Here is an 18,626-nt window from a genome sequence, read left to right as displayed (position 1 = left end):
GCCAAGTGACAAGCCATAGCCAACCCACTAGAAAAGCTCACCAGCCCCACAGCCTGGCCTCACTGTCTCCTCCATTTATTTCGTCCACCAACCCCACAAAATTTTGGCATGTGAGCACTTTCTGAGTTGCTCTTTTTCTCATTGTTAAGTTCTAAAGCACGCCTTGCAAAATTAACATGTGAGAATGCAGAGTTTTCTTGGGTTTATTAAAACCATTCATGTACAAAGTTAACATGGTCAGAGAGTTCAAGAGCTGCAAGTTCTGAGACCAGTGTGTGGCTGCTTTATGAAATAGCCATCTGGGAATGCCTAATAAAAAATTGCTTTTAATTTTAAACATCTGTATCTTTAACAATAAAACCAGCCGATGTAGCCCTCTAGCAGGCCCAGGCTCAAGCTTTCATTGAGTAAGGACCGGCTGCAGCCTGAAACCTATCTTGTCTAGCCCTGCTTCTTTGCATGCTGGAAATTCTAGCCCTCTGTGGCTTGTCCTGGCTGATTTTCCCCTGAAACTTGATCCTTTTTCAATGGATCAAAGAAGGAAAATGAGAAACATGAAACTTTTGCAGTGAAATTTCAGCTCCTGCAGCTTGAGCTGAGTCTCCATTGAGTCATCGCTCCTGGGCAGCTGGCTGCTGCCTGCAGAGGAGTGTGCTGGTGTTTCCACCCGTATCTCCATCCCACTGGCACAGGTTGCCACATGGACACCCCTACTCAGAGAGGGCTACCCTGCAAAAGGGCAGTGTTCCTCCCAATCACACAGGGAGTTTTGCCAGTGCAACAATAGGCAACAGTTATGCTGATAATGGGATGATTATGCTGACAAACTGACCCCCTGGGATAAACCAATAAACCAAACTTAACAAAGAGTTCATGAGCTTAGTATCACCAGAAGAGTGAATCAACACATTATTTACACCTTGCCTGCTATATGGTGTACGGAAACCCTGCCTCCCTGGTGCACCAGCCCCCCCCCCCCTTCATGACATGATGCCCCAGGGCAGGAGGGGGCACACACTAAATGCACCCACCATCAGCTGCAGCAGCTATGTTAGGCCCCCATGTCACTTGCACAGCCTTCAGCAGGGGGTAGGTAGTTCTCAACCAGGAGTCAAGCTAGGAAGGAAACCTTCAATGGGCACTTCTGCAGGGGTGTGGAGCGGAATAGGGGTCCCTAAACTTGTCAGATACCTACGCCAAGCTCAGGGCCAGGCTTTGACTCCTTTAAATGAGTGCAGACACCGGTTTCTCATGATCACATGGAAGAAATAAGTCTGGCTTATCCCTTTGCCTAGTATGTGACATGTAAAAATTCAGAATTTCATGTTTTAAATACCTGCTTATGCTAAGGGCAATAAAAAGTGGCTGAAATCAATGTCTCAGAATACATAGTACCACTGCTATAGCCATGTCAGTCTAAGCATTGAAGTGAAGCATCCTGTCATCTCTAGCTGCTTCCCTGGCACAATGAAGAATTAAGGACATTCTTAGATGAAGAATGCGCTGATGAGGAATGGCTTTTTATTAAACCCAGTGGTAGAGCTGCAAAAGACAGAGAAGCTTTCAGGCACCAGCCTGTAATCTTCCCAGCTACATTCAGGCTGAGAACAGTTGCTGTGAATTTCACAGGGCAGTGTTAAATCAGTGAGCCCACTCAAGAGAGGCCACCAGTGTGTGTGAGCAGACACAGGCTGTTAGCAAGGAGCCGGGGCATTAGGCACACGTTTGCTGCATTTCTAGCTGTGAGGGAATTACTATAGTTTGCTTCCCTCTTTACCATTTTAGTAGTTTATGTGTGCCTTTGTCATGCCAGCATCTTATCTCAGTTAATCCTTAGGAGTGGTTAGAGTGAAATGCAGCAATCCCCATCAATACAAAGCATCCTGTTGCCATCAGGAGGGACAGCTCTTTTCTGTCCCTCCTGAAGGGTGCCTTGTTTGGGAATACTTTGATAAAGAGCACACATGGGAGCAACACACGCCTTCCTGCCTATTGCGTCATTGTGGGAAGACGGCTTGGTAAGAAGTTATTTTGACTTAAGCTCTCTCCCATTCAGTCTCCTTGGTCCTATAGATGCTGGCAGCTTTAGTGTGCCCCACACGCATACGTGACTGTCAGAGAAAATGAAAATCAATTCTGAATATGTTCAGAGTAGCTTGAAATTTGGAGTTTTTTCAGATGCTCATGAGGGCATAGAATCATAGAATGGTTTGGGTTGGAAAGGACTTTAAGATCATCCAGTTCCAACTCCCCTGTCATGGACAAGGACACCTCCCACTAGACCAGGTTGCTCAAAGCCCCATCCAGCCCAGCCTTGAACAATTCCATCCATTTCAATTCACTTCCATTGATGGAACATTCACAACCTCCTTGGACAGCCTGTTCTAGTGCCTCACTACTCTCACGGCATGGTCAGTTTAAGCCTCAAACACACAGATTATTTTCTTCTCAGAGTTAATATATGTATATATCTCTTCATCTGTCTATCACTGATACAGTTGCACACCAGGCAGTGATGTTCCTCAGTATCTTCCATGCTGATGAGGCTGAAAATCCAAAGTGCCTGGTTATTCCTGTACGAATCTTGAATGCAGAAGGATGGATTTTCATATTTTTTGATTTTTACATAGATAGTGTGACAACGTCTAGTTACGCACATACCTCATGAAAAGCCCTGGTCTAAAAATCACTGTTTTCCTGGGGGGAGAAGGTCAGCTGTCATAAGGAAGGGTCAGGCTGCTGCCTACAAAGCAGTCCTGGCTTGTTCTGCATCAGAGGGAAGAACCCCACAAAGTAAAGACTATAGGGTTAAAACCTCACTGTATAAAACCCACTACCACACAAAAGCTTAGGAGCAGGAGAATAAGCTCTTCTAGGGTAGAGCCCTGCCATTGCCTCCTGGGAGCCCTCAGTGGCTCCCTGCACTACCATCACCCTCCCCTTCCCGGGAGCTGGAGGGAAGGGGACATTATCATGCAGATGAGCCCACCAGAAAATCCACTTTGTTTCCAAATTCCTGTCTCCAGCCTTGCCACATCAAACTCTGAATGAAGAAGAGGATGAATGACCTAAAAGCAACAGAATTAAGCATTTAGTACAAAATCCCACCCACTGGTCCCCTGTACTTGGAAGCAAGATTTAGCACACACAAAAAACCCACATAGACCAGCAAGCTAGGGGAAAAACGTACACATACACGTGCTGTAGGCACCAATCTGATATTTCTCTTGCTCGGCTGCTACAGTTCAGTGTAGGTATCACGTCAGTGCCTACCCCCATTCTTACACCCCACCTTTTAACATGAGTTCAGTGTTTCAATCATGTAAGAAAAGCAGATATGCCCATAGTTATTACATACCAAATGATACTCACTGCTGAATTACAAATGGATAATACACTGCTGACACATACAGGCATCTCTTACGTGTACCGCAAAGCCTCTCACTTCATGGACTCCCTAAAGAACTGGAGAGGGGTCTCTTCTGCATAGGGCATAAGTGCCTGCCACAAAACTTAATCCATTTGGCTGCATCTTATCACAGACTGTGGCCTACCACTGTCACTGGGAGCAAACTTGAAGAAAATGTTTTGCTCTCAGCATGAACCTGGAAAAATTCCAGGGCAGAGGGGAAACGGGGGAACTGCAACTCATTCCCTTCCTCTAGGGGCATTGGAAAAAATATCCCTCAGGCTACTCAAATCAAGCACTTACTTAAAGACATAGAATCATAGAACCATATACCAGGGTGGGTTGGAAGGGACCTTTAAAGATCACCTAGTCCAACCTCCTGCCACAGGCAGGGGCACCTTCCACTAGACCAGGTTGCTCAAAGCCCCATTCAACCTGGCCTTGAACACTTCCAGCCACAGCTTTTCTGGCCAACCTGTTCCAGTGTCTCTCATATAGTTCACATAGGTATATACACATATCCTCCAGATCCTAGGTTTGATGATGCTGAGGCTACAACTCACAAACTATCTCACCCTAATCTGTTCTCTCTGGAGTTGCTTACAGTTGTAGCAAGTTGCTCAGACCCTGTTCTTCCTGCTAACGACCAGGGCATGGAAACAGACACCTCTCTTTCAGTCATGTAAAACTGGAGGGGGTGAATGCTGCTGGTGGGAATAGACCTGTGGTGGCGTGAGCCAGCGTGGTAGGAGATGAGCAGGCAGTGGTGTCAGCAAAGCCCATCTCACACAGCTTCACCTGCAAGTCCTTCCATGTGGTGAGGACATCCACTGCCAGGCAGTGGAGAGAGGTCCTCTGGAGCTGCCTGTTGCTGTAAGCTGGCAGTAAAGGGAACTTGGACAATTAGGTTGGATGAGATATGTAACTTCAGGACTACTGAAGTGAGCTGAAATCCTTCCTTCCCTTGAACTCCACATCTAAAAGTGTCCACAAGGAGCTCCACAAGATTCCAGAGAGACTCCAGCAACAGGTCTAAAGCCTTCTCCAAAAGCTTCCTTGCAGTAGATGCTTATCAGCTTCCTCCACCCCACCATATCTGCTGGCTGCTAACTGTGAGGAAGCTTGAATTGCTGACCTGGAGCATCTGTATCTTCATGCACACACACGGTTAGCCAGATCTGTAAACACCTTTTCAGAGCTGCAGGGGTAAATGGCTTGTCTAGACATGTCCTTTAAAGTTAGCTCAATGAATTATTAATGTGATTTCTATTTACATACGTATTGTTACAGACTCAGTAAAGCCAAAAGAACTGGATTCACTAGTGCTCCAGTCCACTAAAATATGAAGGATCAAACTGGGCTTTTTTTACTTTCTGCAGTCAGGGAATAAAATCTGTAAGGGAATTCCAGTCAGTGACACTGATTCTAGTAAAATACTCATGGAGCTCCTCAAAGTACTTTTCTCTTTTTTTCTCTTACTTCAGGGAATTTGTGTCAATTCTGTATTGAATTGTTAAAAAAGACTTGCAACCTGTCCAACACAGTGTAAGGCAAATGGAGCTAAATTAAGTTATTACTGCAAAACCAGAAAGCCATATAAGGGATATTGCTTCAAATTCTGCATCTGCTTGCACTCACTCAACCCCACTGTAGGATGTGGAGTTGCACAAGGGTGAAAAAAACACCAAGCAAAAACATGTATAAAATCATAGAATTGTCTAGGTTGGAAAAGACCTTTAAGACCATCAAGTCCAACCATGACCATACAGAAATGTAGTTTAATTCCAATGTATAGCAAGTGCATTAAAAAACATTTTGTCAAAATTACCAAGGATTTTTCCTGACTTCTTTCTCCCACTAAAGGTGACTTATTCTTTGTTTGGCACACCCCATGGAGTGTGCTTTCTAAATGGAGAGTCTCTGATCACACCAGGACTACTCACAGCTGCTGTTGCTGTCTCTCCAGGAGGAGACAAGGTGATGCTGACCTTCCCTGGGTGCCTTCATTTTGGCGCTGCCCAGACAAGATACCCTTATACTGTCAGAGGGTCCAACCTGATCTTGGTGGGAGAGTGCACCAGCAGCCTCCTCACTTGGACAGAGACTGATGGAGATGAGTGGACCTTTCAGGGAGGCTTTTCCACATTCACAGGATTTGCTGCCAAGGATGCACTGGTATCATGACAGAGCAAGCTATCATGACAGAGCAAGCAAGATACCGAATGCTCCATCCTTGGTGGTCTTCAAGGCCAGGTTGGATGAGGTCTTGGGTGGCATGGTTTAGTGTGAGGTGTCTCTGCCCATGGCAGGGAGGTTGGAACTAGATGATCTTAAGGTCCTTCCCAACCCTAACTATTCTATGATTCTATGATTGATACCATGGAGCTTGGGCTCCCACCAGAAGAGAAGGTGCAACCTTTCCTCAGCTGAGGACAGCTGTGCAGGCATGTGGACACAGCCAGGAAAGTCTCTGTGTGCCCAGCAGTGTGCATGGGGACACTGAGATGAGTTGGTTGTTGACTTTCCTTTGATGCTCTGACTAACTTACTCGTTGTCATCTCTTCTCTGGTCAGTAGGTTACAGAAGACAGACTGGGACCAGATGAACACGAACTAGGGGACCAGATGAAGACCAGCAAGGGGAGGTCTGCATGACACCAAACCACCGTCTGAAGGCACAGTGCGGGGTTGTGGGATGGTCTGCTCCAAGCTCTGCCTGGTTCCAGCAGTGAGCACACCCTGTGTGTTACACATCCATGGGGTGCAGTTGGTCAGTGCAACATCGTTACACAGCAGCAGTGTGGCCCTGGGGCATCAGCCTAGCCATGTCAGGGTTGAGTTAAGGCAGGTGGGATGAGCGACACCTCCTGTCCCTCTCCACCAAAGCCATTAACACTAATGAGCAAGCAAGGAGGCACAAAGTGAGTACTGGCTCCAGTTCCACCATCTGATCCGAGGGGTGGACTCCCACTCAGTGATCTCACTCTGCTGGCGTACTCACAGCTTCACAAGTAGCAGAGAAAGGTCACGCTCAGTTAAAACTGAAGTGTGTTTTCTTGCAGCTTTTTCCCCTTGGGCCAAGTGCTGAAGCTCTGACTTGGTCAAAGGTCCAATTGGAAATAATGTAATTACCTTGTAAGCACCTTAGTGGAAAATACTGGTATAGTTAATTATACAGATGTGATGCTAACCCATTTCCCAGTGTTTAAAATACAAATATTAATGCTTTCTCCTTTAGGGTTTTGAGAAAATTCATTATTGCTGCAGTCTAACAGAATGTCTAAATTTTGCAGCTACTGCAATCAGGTTAAGGAAAAACTTTCCAATGCTAATTCTAATGTCACTGGCTGATATTGCACAGAACAGCGCTACACTGCACAGAACTGGGCTTTTGAGTGCGTTTGGAAGAATGAGGTCTTTAGCGGTGGCCCTTTAAACACCTAAGATTTTAGGACCAAACAGTGATTTTAGGGTTCTCAAATTGAGATTAGAAACCTCCTCTTTGAGTATCAGGAGAATTGAAATCCTTGGAAGTGGATACCCAAAACCTGGGACTTACGTGCCTTTGAAGAAATCCTGACAAAACTGTGCAAGTGAAAATATCACTTATCTTTCATTAGAAATCATAGGAAACAGTGGAATAAACTCACAGCATGGACTGAGCACATCCTCTAGCATTTGAAGTCTTCAAAATGTAAACCCATGTAATTCCACACTATTTCTGATTGACTTTCCAGTTGTCAGACAAGGAGCCCACTGTTTCTATACTCAAAAGAACTATTTCTATAACCTATAGTCACTATTTCTGTAGTCTGTCAGAAAAGGCCCAGTGCTGTCAGTCAGCAGCTGGCAGAGCCCTTTTTGAATGAATGAGTAAAAGCCACCAAGTGTGTTTTGCCTGCCTTGGTATTTGTTAACATTTCTGAACATGTTAGGTTCAGAAAAGGCCATGGCAGGGCAGCTGGAACCAGATGATGTTTAAGGTCCTTTCCAACTCAAACCATCTTGTGATTCTATGATTCATTCTATGAAGAGAAAAAGAAAAAAAAAAAAAAAAAAGGGAGACATCAGCACTCTGGGCATGGGTCTTATTGTCTGGTGAAAATTATGTCCTGCATTTTGCACCAGGCCACCTCTTCTTCCAGCAGCCGCTGCTGCAGGCAGCACCCACAGGGGCTAGTGTTCCTGCCTGCATCTGTCCAGGCAGTCAAGACTTAGCAGGGAGCACAGGACAGTGAGGGACAGGCAGGCACAATATTCTGCTGGGAATCCCTGATGTGGAGAGACCTATGCTTTGTATGTTGCTACCTGAATCCATGAGGCCAGCAGTTAGGAAACCTAGCCAGGCAACTTGAGAGACTGCTGCAGCACAAGCAAAGCCTCCTGCTTCAGATTCAACAGCAAGCAAAGCCTGTCTGCATGTCTGGCTGTACCAAATGGGGACTCACTCCAAGCAAAGTGCAGTTCACTAATAAAAACTGCTTTAAGTTAAATATTTTGCTTGAAAAAAAAAAAAAAAGCTCTATTTCCACTGCTGCTTTTCAGTTTTCTGCCTGCTTTGCTGCTACACAAGCACAAATCTCACCCCATTCACCAACAACCAGTAAGGACAGACCCTGAGGGAGCACCAGGAGCCTCAGCCACCCAGGCACAGATGCTGCTTGTGGTCAGCAGCAGATGGGTTAGTCAGCACCTTGAACGTGGGGCACACTTCCACATGCCACCTGTACAGAAGAATTAAGGGAGCAGCTTCCTCAAAGGAAAATAGCCTCCCCAGCCTCTGAAAGCTGCCAGACAAGTATTGCAGCCAAGACAAAACTCAAAAGCATTTGCAGGCAGGGGGCAAACTCTGGTCTTGTTCCACACCACCCAGGTGTTTTGTTGCATGCAAAGGACCATGTCTCCATAAATCACACCACTGCTCTGCCAAGTGTCAGCATAGAATCTTTTAATATTTTACATAAAAAACTGCATACACAGTTCATAATTTTATGTAAACAACATATACATCTCAGTTTTTGCCATGTCAGTTTATTAAAAACAAACAGTCTCAGTACCACTGTTGAGGGAAGAGGGAGGAAAGGAAACAAACATAAATGGATACATTTGTTCTCTGAACCAGAGAAACACAAAATTATTTTCACCTGGGCTGGCTACCCTGTGAAAATAAGTTTTAAATAAACCTTGATTCATTAAACTGCCCTTTAGTACTGAAGTCTGACATGCTCAATGTGTAAGGAGCAGTGCTTTCACCCATTTTTTTGTCCAAGGGAAAGAGATACAATGGTTTTATTTTGCCTTGTGTTGAAACCAATTTAAAACAAGACATAGATGAGGTTACCAAGTAAGAACATTTCCAATGCTACAGTGTTGTATGCAGATGACAAGTGCATTGTGTTTACTTAAAAAATAAAAATATGCAACACCACCAAAAATCCACCAAGTTGTGCAAAGTAATTTTGAAAATTAACTTTTAAATAAACCAAAATCAATATACTTGCAGAAGACAACATTAAAGGAAGGCGCAGACAGCACGATCATAATACGGCAATGTCATCCTTCCCCCTGCTCATCCTGCCCAATCCATCAGGAAGAGGATGTACAGCAAGGAAGACAGAGCAGTTCAGCTTCACTTCCCAGCCTGGTAGCTTCTGCAGCTGGATTCAGTTCAAGGCTCGCATTATCAGTAGGCATCAGTCACTCAGGGCAAGTTCCTTTGCACAACACAAATCCCAGCTGGGCACCCCCTCCCCACCTTGCTTTCAACAAGCACCCCTCCACTACCCCAGTTTTCACAAGACAGAAAAGGTAAAATATATACAGGCTTCGCTCGGGATGACCCTCCCAGTCTTGGTCTTCAGGGCACCAGTTCCCACAGCAGGTCAGGCTCAGGCTGTGGCACCTGTGGGAGAGGCGAGGATGCTGCAGGCAGCCTGAGATGCAGCCCCCTCCCCCAGCCTGCCTGGGGGAGGCACATGCAGGCAGGAGGCAGAAGTCCCTTCGAGCATCTCAGCTCCATTACTCTCCTCTTGCAAAAGAGAGGAGGCTGGCTGGGAGCTGGGAGCAGCAGGTGGTGGGCAAAGGGGAAGAGCCAGGTGCAACACTTGCTCAGTCCAGTCTCAGCAGCTTTTTGTTGTTGAGGGGCTGGTGGTAGGAGAAGGCTTCTTCCTACTTTATTCCCAAGACTCAGGGCATGCAATCCCCCCCTCCCTCTGTCCCCACAATTGAGCCAGTGCAACCCTTTATGGCCAAGGCTAAGGGAGCATGCTTCCTCCCTTAGCCCCCACCCCGATTTATCGCCAGCCCCCCACAGAGGGGACAGGCAGATGCCATGTGTGTGCATAACCCAGCTCCCCTCCGCCTGCTAATAGGTGACCCAGGCGCTGTACCCAGCACCACGCTCCAGCCGCACCCTATAGGACTTTGCAGCAGTTGATGCAGCCATTCTGGGTGCCATAGCGCTTCTGCAAGGCCGCCCGGGTTGCTGTCTCGAAGACCTCCCGGACACCCTCCTTGGTCTTGGCTGAGCACTCCAGGTAGTCATAAGCCTGGATGCGAATGGCCATGGCACGGCCGTCCTCGGTGCGCACCGGCTCCTGCTTCATGCGGGCCAGCTCGTTGCGCACGTGCTCATCGTTGCGCAGGTCTTTCTTGTTGGCCACCAGGATGATGGGAACGTTAGGGCAGAAGTGCTTGACTTCGGGCACCCACTTCTCCGGGATGTTCTCCAGTGAGTCCGGGCTGTCCACAGAGAAGCACATGAGGATTACATCAGTGTCTGGGTAGGAAAGGGGTCGCAGGCGGTCATAGTCCTCCTGGCCAGCCGTGTCCCACAGGGCCAGCTCCACCTGCTTGCCATCCACCTCGATGTCAGCCACGTAGTTCTCAAAGACTGTGGGCACATAGACCTCGGGGAACTCGTCCTTGCTAAAGACGATGAGGAGACAAGTCTTGCCACAGGCACCATCTCCCACCACCACCAGCTTCTTGCGGATGGCAGCCATGGCCAGGCTCGCCAAGCTGGCCTTGCCGTGCAGCAGGACGATGGCAGCGCCCTCCTCCCCGCGGCCACCGCCTCCCCCTTCCTCTCGCTTCTCACAGGGCACCGTGGCGAGCCGGGCCCGCGCAGGCAGGCGGGCGCGCCCTCCTCTCTCCTCGCACCGGCACCGCGCCTCCGTCCCCTAGCTCTGGGGACCTCTACGGCCGTAGGCAAGCGCCCCCGGTGCCGCCTGGCTGGTCCCTCCGCTGGGAAAGCGCTGCCACGGCCAACAGACCACAATCCCCACCGCTGCGCACTGCCACTGCCGCAAACTGCGCCCGGCACGGCTATTTAAAGGCGCTCGCGACTTTCTTAATATAGCCAGCCAATGGGAAGGCAGGGAGTGAGGTCATCCCGGGCGGGGAGCGTCGCGATTGGTAGAGCGCCGAGGGCGGGAGGCGGGGCGTGAGCGGCGCCCGGACCGCGGCGACTGAGGGGCCGCGCCAGGGGGCGGCTGGGGGCGGCAGGCGGGGGCAGGGCCGGGATGGGATGGGATGGGATGGGATGGGATGGGATGGGATGGGATGGGATGGGATGGGATGGGATGGGATGGTCAGAGTCGGTGATTGTGGGGTGGATGGAGACGGCTGGTGGCTATGGAGCGGCGGGGCTGCGCGGGCCGGGCCGTGAAGCGAGCGGGGCCAGTAAGGAGACCTCCGCCGGAGGCTCTCGGAGGGCAGCGTGACCGCATCTCCGGAGGAGCGCACGGAAGGTCCCTCGGCCGCGCCACGCCGCGGGCGAGGACACCCCCACCCCCGGTTTGTGCTGCTCTCCCGCTGGGGTGGTGGCTCGGCGGCAGGGCAGGGCCGGTCCGGTCTCTACAGTGGCCATTTAGGCGCCCGCAGCAGCCTCGCAGGTTGGGGTGACCGGTGTTAAGGGCTGGGTGAGCAGCCGAGTTGAACAGAGAGGGGAAACCGCCGGGTCCCAGCCGCAGTGGTTAAAGTCCGAGCAAAGCGGAGCTGAGATTGTGGCAGGAGGTTAAGTAAAACAAAAACCTTCGCTGGATATTAATGGGAAAACACAGAACTCAACCACTTCCCTTCCTTAAGGAAAAAATATTCCTAATGTTTGAGTGTCTCTCCAAAAGGGAACGGAGGAATTATAAAGCTTATAAAAAGGAGAAGTAGCAGACTTGAACTGAAATGCCCTCTTGGTCTCAACAGTCACGAGAAAAATTAATGTGGAAAATAAATAAGTGCGAAAGACTGGAGTTTCGGATCGCTTGGAGGATGGGGGGCCAGTGCCTGAATGCAAACAGATCCTCACGTTGTGTCCACTAATAGAGTCGTGCACTGTGAAGTGTCACAGTGTGAATTCACTGGTAGCATTTCACTGTGTCCCTATTGCAGCTATTGCTGTTTAACTGGGTGTTGGTTCAAGTTTTTTCCTTCCAAGCATTTCCACCTCAGCGACGTCCTGTGGCTACTGCCTCGGGGTTGGATCAAAAGTGTCTTCTTTGGCTGGCCAGCACTGGCATTAGTGAAGACAGCAAAAAGGAGTGATTTGAACAGTGTGTTTGTTATTAAAAATCGTATTTAAAAATACTCACTTTAAGACAGATGCGTCTCTGAGTCTATGAAATTGTCTGACGAGTTCCTTGCAACAGACTGTGTGTCAATAGGGCAAATGGCTCACTTATGGTTCACTTAATCCTAGGCAGTGAAATGTAATTCATCTTCCATGAGAGTTTTGTAATTCCCATTTCTCCCTGTCAAAAGAGCATGTCCCTGGATGGTGATGGATGGGTTTTTATCTTACACAGTTTATACAGCGTATTTTATGGGAAGTGAACATATCAAAGTGATGTTTGAGAGGAAAAAACAAACAAAAAAACCAGAAACAAACAAGCAAAAAAAAAAAAAAACACCAAAAACAAAACCCACCAAAAAAAAAAAAAAAAAAAGGCAGAAATAAAGTGCAGCCAAAGGGATAGTGTCCTACAATACCTGTGGCCTTTTAACAGGATAATGGATTTAATGTAATGGCTTTAAACTGAAAGAGAGTATGTCTAGATTAGATATTAGGAAAAAATTCTTTCCTGTGAGGTTGGTGAGGCACTGGCACGGGGTGCCCAGAGAAGCTGTGGCTGCCCCATCCCTGACAGTGTTTGAGGGCAGGTTGGACAGGGCTTGAAGTAACCTGGTCTAGTGAAAGGTGTCCCTGCCTAGGGGACACCTGGGAGGGTTGGAACTAGGCAAAACTTAATGTCCCTTCCACCCAAACCGTTCTATGATTCTATGATTCATTCTATGATAAATTTCTGATTTGCATTGTCCCTTTACGTGTGTTTTTGCTGCTTACAGATTAAATTCTTTCTGAAACAGAAAAAGTTGCCTGTGTGGAAGTCTTCCCAGATGCTGGCACATCCTTCTGGTGATGGAGCATTAGCAGCTTGTAGCTGTTTCCTCTATAGTCACAAGTATGCAGAGCCATTCCGACAGGCAGATAGAGTTAATTCGCTGTATAATGTGAGTCTTCTAAATGAATTTGCTGCTCTAAGTCTCCTGAAGCGCTCCAGCGATACTGAACTGATAGTGGATATTTCACGGGGTCCAGTGCCACCTCGCGACGGCCCCTCACGTCTCCAAGGCTGGGAAGTTTCACCTCTGCGGTGCCAGCAGGAGAAGCTGCAAGTGCTCTACAGATCGTGAAAGGTGCTCCTTAATTAAGCTCTTAAATAGGCTTTTGGATCCGTCCTTATTTGACTTCTGGGTGTCACGGAGAATCATGCCTGGATATTCGGTTTTGTCTTTTCATGAGCAAAATCACTTTCATTCAATAGGAAAAAGAACCATCCAAATAACCAACTGTGTTGATATCTCAGTGCTGTGCCATGAAAGGCAGGGAAATACCCAGCTTCTTCATTTCAAAGTACACAGCTCTGGTGTTCCCCCAGAGTGCTGCCAGCAATTTTCCATGTGCCACTGTGCAGAGAAAGCAAACTAAGTGGCCCACATTCATACTCGTCAACTCTTTTGGACTTCAAAGCAGAGTGGCTTCATCCAAACTGTCTGCTGGTCCCAACTTCCAAACTGTGCTACGGAAATACTCTACAAAGCTCCAGCTAACCCAAATCAAACCCATAGCTGGGGCTCTTCATGTATCTGAACAGTGCAGAAATAGTTCCAGCACTCAGAGTCTGAGCCATAACTGCTTAATTTTTCTAGTGAAGTCTTGCATCTGTAGTCTTCTACACAATTATGCTGAAGGCACAAATGTTTCATCTCTCACTTGCAAGAAAAATTGCAGCAGAGTCTATGTAATACCTTAACCTGGGTTTCAAATGCTTTATGGTTTTTATTTTCTCTTCAGAGGTTGTATATTGGGAACCCCAGACCTGTGACTCACTTCAGCTGAGATCACCCTCATTTCACTGTCGTAGGGTATGCCCCAGCCATGGGCTCTATAGGGAACATCTAAGTCACTATGGTTATCACACATTTGTACTTAAATGTTTAATACCTGGGACTTGATCGTGGCCTGGGTTTCATATTTAATGTAAATTTGCTACATGCCACCTCTATCCTGCAGTGGATTTAGCCCATAGGTATCACTGCACTATGTGGTACCTGCCTGGAGCTGTCTTAAGTGGAAGTTAGGATGCCCTTAATTTATATTATCTTTTCAGTTATATGTATTTGCTTCTCTTCTCTGGATCATGCTTTCTTCAGCCCACACATGAAAGCATGAAGTGAGCCAGTTTCAGAAACCGTGGAAATCAGGAGTAGAGTTGTACACAGGAATCCTGTTCTCTTCCTGCTTGAATCAATGCATCAGGGAAAGTGAGAATCTGAGCAGCATGGCAGTGCTTTGAGTGCAGCGCAAAGGCACTGCATGGGTGCTGTAACTGAGCACAGTGGATAATCATCTGTGAAAGTGCTCAGACTTCCTCCTTAGGGCAGTGCCTGAGAGCAGAGGTGTGAAACCTGGAAACAAAATAGCAAAAGGCTATATTGAGGCTCTGGGATGAAGTGGCTCTTTCCTCTCCTTAGGGATTTTTGTACAGGATCGATTCTGTATTCAAGCATGGTCATGGTCTGGAAGACACCAGGGAGTATGGCCAGCTCACGTATTTTAGGGCTGAATTTGAACTTTTTGTAATTTTTACATTTTCTGATCATATATGCATGCTAAGCTAAACTATGCTTCTTTAAGGAAGCTGAAACTTCACTTCCAGTAATCCTAAATATGCACCCTCTAAGCAGAGCATTAGTTCTGCTGCACCACATACATCTGCATGATTGATGAAGAAAGTATGAAGTAGGAGAAATAAGACACCACTTTTTGCTTTCATTGCTCGTGCTGGTGGTTTTGAGATTAAAACTCAGCTTTTTTTTTTTTTTTTTTTTTTTTTTTACTTGATTTAATCCGATTGGCTTTTTTTTGTTGTTGTTGCTGAGAAGACAATTCCAGTCAATTACCGGAGATTGTTTCCAGATTATATTCCCCCCCGCTCCTTTTGCTAAACAGATTTTCTAAAGGGCATGTCTGTAACTCAGATAATTTGTCTTAAAGCATAAATCTGCACTGAAAGTATGAAAGCTCAGTGGGGAAGGTAATCTCTCTCCTTTTTGTCAATAAGTAGGCAAGTAAGTACATTGCCTGCTGTGGTGTAACATGCTGAGGGAGCCATATGTGCCAGTAATGGTATACTGAGGCTGTATGCTGGCTTGTACTGTAACATTGGCATCAAGCACTCTGCAGTCCTCATGCAGGCAAAGCTTCTTGGTGAAGTAAGGAAAGCAAGAGCTAACTAAATATGAGCAGTTTACAGGCTAGTGTGAGAAGGCTCCTAGTAGATGACAGAGGTCAGGCAGAAATGGTAGTGTCAAGATAGTATCCTTAACACTAGACAGTTCTTTCTCTTTAGACTTTCCAGTTGATAGACTTCATTTCACTGCTTTGAGGCTGATCAAATGCTGGGAAAGGCTGTCTGAAGAGGCTATGAAGTCTCCATCCTTAGAGATACTCAAAACCCAGCTGGACAGGGTCCTGTGCAGAGCAGCCTGCTGTAGTTGATCCTGCTCTTAGGAGAGCAGGGTGGACTGGATGATCGCTTCCCACCTGACCCATTCTTTGATTCAGCAATTCATTTCTTTAGAATGCTTCAGCAGATCTGGAAAGGGGTGTCTTGAGAGTCTACTGCTGGTCTACATTCTAGTACTGTCAGCCCCCCTCCACCCTGCCAAGTAGTTTGGCACACTCAGAATTAAAATGCTCACTCAGGATGAGTCATTTGCAATAGGAATGAGGAAATGTCTAAAGTAAACATGCTGTGATTTGTTAGTGAATTGTGTAACTTGCACTTCACAGCCAGTAAGGTAAGTTTCTTTAAAAAACAATGATGTCATCGGATTCTCTTCGTGGACTGGTTGTCTATATTAAGAAACATTGACCTATTCCTTTAAATACCATAGTCATCATGATAGTCTTTGAAGAGTGGTGGTAAGTCCTCTCTGCAGGGGAACCAGTGACATAAAGTAAGCTGAGGTGGCAACAATGTTAGAAGAAACCAATCTAATACTGAACATCAAAAAAGAGAAGATTGATGCTGGAAATCACTATCCTGTAAATCTAACAAACTTGCAACTCATATAAATTAACCATGAATATGTGAAGACTGAGAACACTTTCTTAATTCCCACATGACAAGAGGTCTATGAGCAAAAGCAGCATGGACTTACACAGAATACTTAGGACTTACACAGAATACTTAAGACTTAGACAGGATAGCTATTGCCATGGGTAGAATTCCACTAGCAGACCATGGCAGGAAAAATGTAGTCAATAAAACGGATTTGGATAGTTGTTCAGTACAATGTTTTATATTCTGTATCACTCACAAAATTAAGTCATTCAATCTAGAAAATGAAATCTGTTATGGATTGAACACTGACCATAAACGATGTCTGAGATGGTAAAACAGAAATACAGGGTGCAGCAGGAGTCTTGGTTACATGCAGACTTGGTTTATACCTTCAGTTTTTGTTCTGTAATAGCAGCCAAGAGCAAGGTAGCTAATCACAGTTACAGAATATTCTGATAACAGAGAAGTTAAAAAGCAACAAAGGTAAGAGAGGAGTATGGGAAAAAACAGGAAATAAAGGGAAGAATTCCAAACTAATGGGATTTCTCTCTTCTCCTCCTTCTACCCTGCACAAAAGCTAAAGAAATGAAAGGGGAGGTTGGGGGAAACAGCATGGGAATAATCCATTTTGTACTTCGTCTTGGTTTTAAAGGAATGGCTGCCCTTAGGAGAAAGATAACTGTAGTTGGAGATGACTACTGTGGTAAGACGTGTCTTCTCTTCACTCTGTGTAATGAACAGCTTCCAAGTCCTATGACCCAACTCTGATGCTTACACCACTGACCCAGAAGTAGATTGGAAAGAGATGAAACTAATTCTTCTTGATGTGGCAGGGGAGAATGAAGTCAGTTACTGAAATCTCCACTCAGTGTTCTACAAGGACAAGGATGTTATTTTAATGTGTTGCTCTGTGGGCAGGCCTGACTCAGCAAAATATTCTTGGTTTTTGTATTCCAGAGATCTAAATGTTCTTCCCCGTTATTAATATAACTATTATTCTGGTGGCTACCTAGAACTAAGGGATGATGGAGGTATTAAAAAGAAACTAACTACTCCAGGAAGTGAGACAATTATCACAACAGAAGGAAAAGTTTTAGCTGCCAGCACTGGGGCATATGCTTACTTGGAGTGTTCTGCCATGACAAAAGAAGGTGTTGATACAGCCCTAGAGATTATTAGCCAAAGTGCATTAAATGACAAAAGTAGGACAAAGAGGCACTACAGGCACTGCTGAACGTTGTAAGAGGAGTGAACATGTTGGATTTCAGCATGTGAAAAGGTAAGTAGATGTCTCTGTTGCTGTTGTGTGGGAGCTGTAAGGACTGCTCTTATGTTGGAAGAGGAAAAAAATGCGTTATATCTGCAAAGTGTCACACCTGAAAAGTTGGATTTGTTCCTTCTCCACCTCCAACTCCAGATTTGAGCTGAGTACTGGCCTTGAGAAACGGCAACAACCAGGCTACAGTTCCCCACAGAGATTTTTTGGTCAATGGAGACAGACACAGACTAGGGCAGGAACCTAAACCAGCACCATCGGGACAAGCACAAGAACATGTTGTTCAGTGAATCTAATCCTGGCTTCCTGGTACCAAGGCTTAGTGGCAAGCAGCTGTGCTGACAAGGTTTCCTTGTGTGCACTCCCTTCTATACACTTCCTTGGAGGATGTCCTTAGGGAAGGGTGTCACCACACTCATATCCAGTAGTCTGACTGGAAGAACAGGTCTGGCTTCCTTTGGGATTCATTCTGGCCTGGGCTTTGTTCCATAAATGCATCAGGAACGCCACGTATACCATAGGGTACAATGAGGGCAGTGCTAGCTCCACCTCTTCTTCAGTCACAGGTAAACAAACTGGGGTAAAAAAGCCTGGATCTGGGGTGGGATAATCCAGTTCCTGATAGAATTCCTACCTTAAAAGTAGAGAAGTAAAAGGACCAGACTTCAGTTTCTAAACCTCTTTGTCCTTATGGTCTGGATCCATCTGAAATCTTTCTGTCTTCCCCTTGCAGGCAGAAGACATGAAGTAAAGGGAATGCCAACAACCACACTCTCAGCTTTGCAAGTCATGAACAGTCTGGAAAGAGGCTGAGACGTGCTGTCAACCTAAGCAGAAAATCTCAGAGAGGCACAGAGATGGACCAAAATGGAAAGACTTCGGGTGAATCTCCATACTACTCCCTTCTGTGAAGCGCTAATTGCTGGCAGCCTAAGGAAGAGATTATGGACTGACATTAAAGGCAGAAGTCTGGAGGTGGGCAAATAATGTGACTGCAGGATTTGAAGGCACATGCTGTAACACAACAAGTGGAAAAAGAAACAGTTTTTAAACCCCTTCTGACCCTGAAGTAAAGGTTTGGGGCTAATTGAGTATCACTGTCATGAACTAGGAGAACATGGAAGTTTATCGCTTTCTTTTGCTGACTTCCCCAGTGCTGGTTTAATCACTTTGGCAGCTTGGTTACAGTTTCCCAAGGGGAAACAAACTGAGAATAAACACAAATTTCTAAACTGATGATGCCACTTGGAGCTGAACACTTAGAAAACTAGCTTTTCCAGGTGAGAGGCCTAGCAAAATACACACTTAAGACTATT

The 18,626-nt window shown here is 46.3% G+C and overlaps 1 protein-coding gene across 1 annotated transcript; it reads right to left on the bottom strand.

Annotated features, from left to right (window-relative positions):
• Positions 1-9,702: 9,702 nt before the first annotated feature.
• Positions 9,703-10,672, bottom strand: RHOB (ras homolog family member B). The gene has a single exon (XM_080616344.1). It carries the CDS (start codon positions 10,410-10,412, stop codon positions 9,822-9,824), a length of 591 nt encoding a protein of 196 aa, XP_080472470.1. The 5' UTR covers positions 10,413-10,672; the 3' UTR covers positions 9,703-9,821.
• Positions 10,673-18,626: the final 7,954 nt, after the last annotated feature.

This window comes from Psittacula echo (genome assembly GCF_963264785.1).
Source record: "Psittacula echo genome assembly, chromosome: 4".
In the NCBI taxonomy this organism is placed as follows: Eukaryota; Metazoa; Chordata; class Aves; order Psittaciformes; family Psittacidae; genus Psittacula; species Psittacula echo.
The sequence above is the reverse complement of the archived record's forward strand: the minus strand, read 5'-3'. Positions and strand labels throughout refer to the sequence as shown.

What these genes read in the sequence shown, in the direction of transcription:
- RHOB (XM_080616344.1), bottom strand. Translation starts at nt 10,412, where the DNA reads ATGGCTGCCATCCGCAAGAAGCTGGTGGTGGTGGGAGATGGTGCCTGT.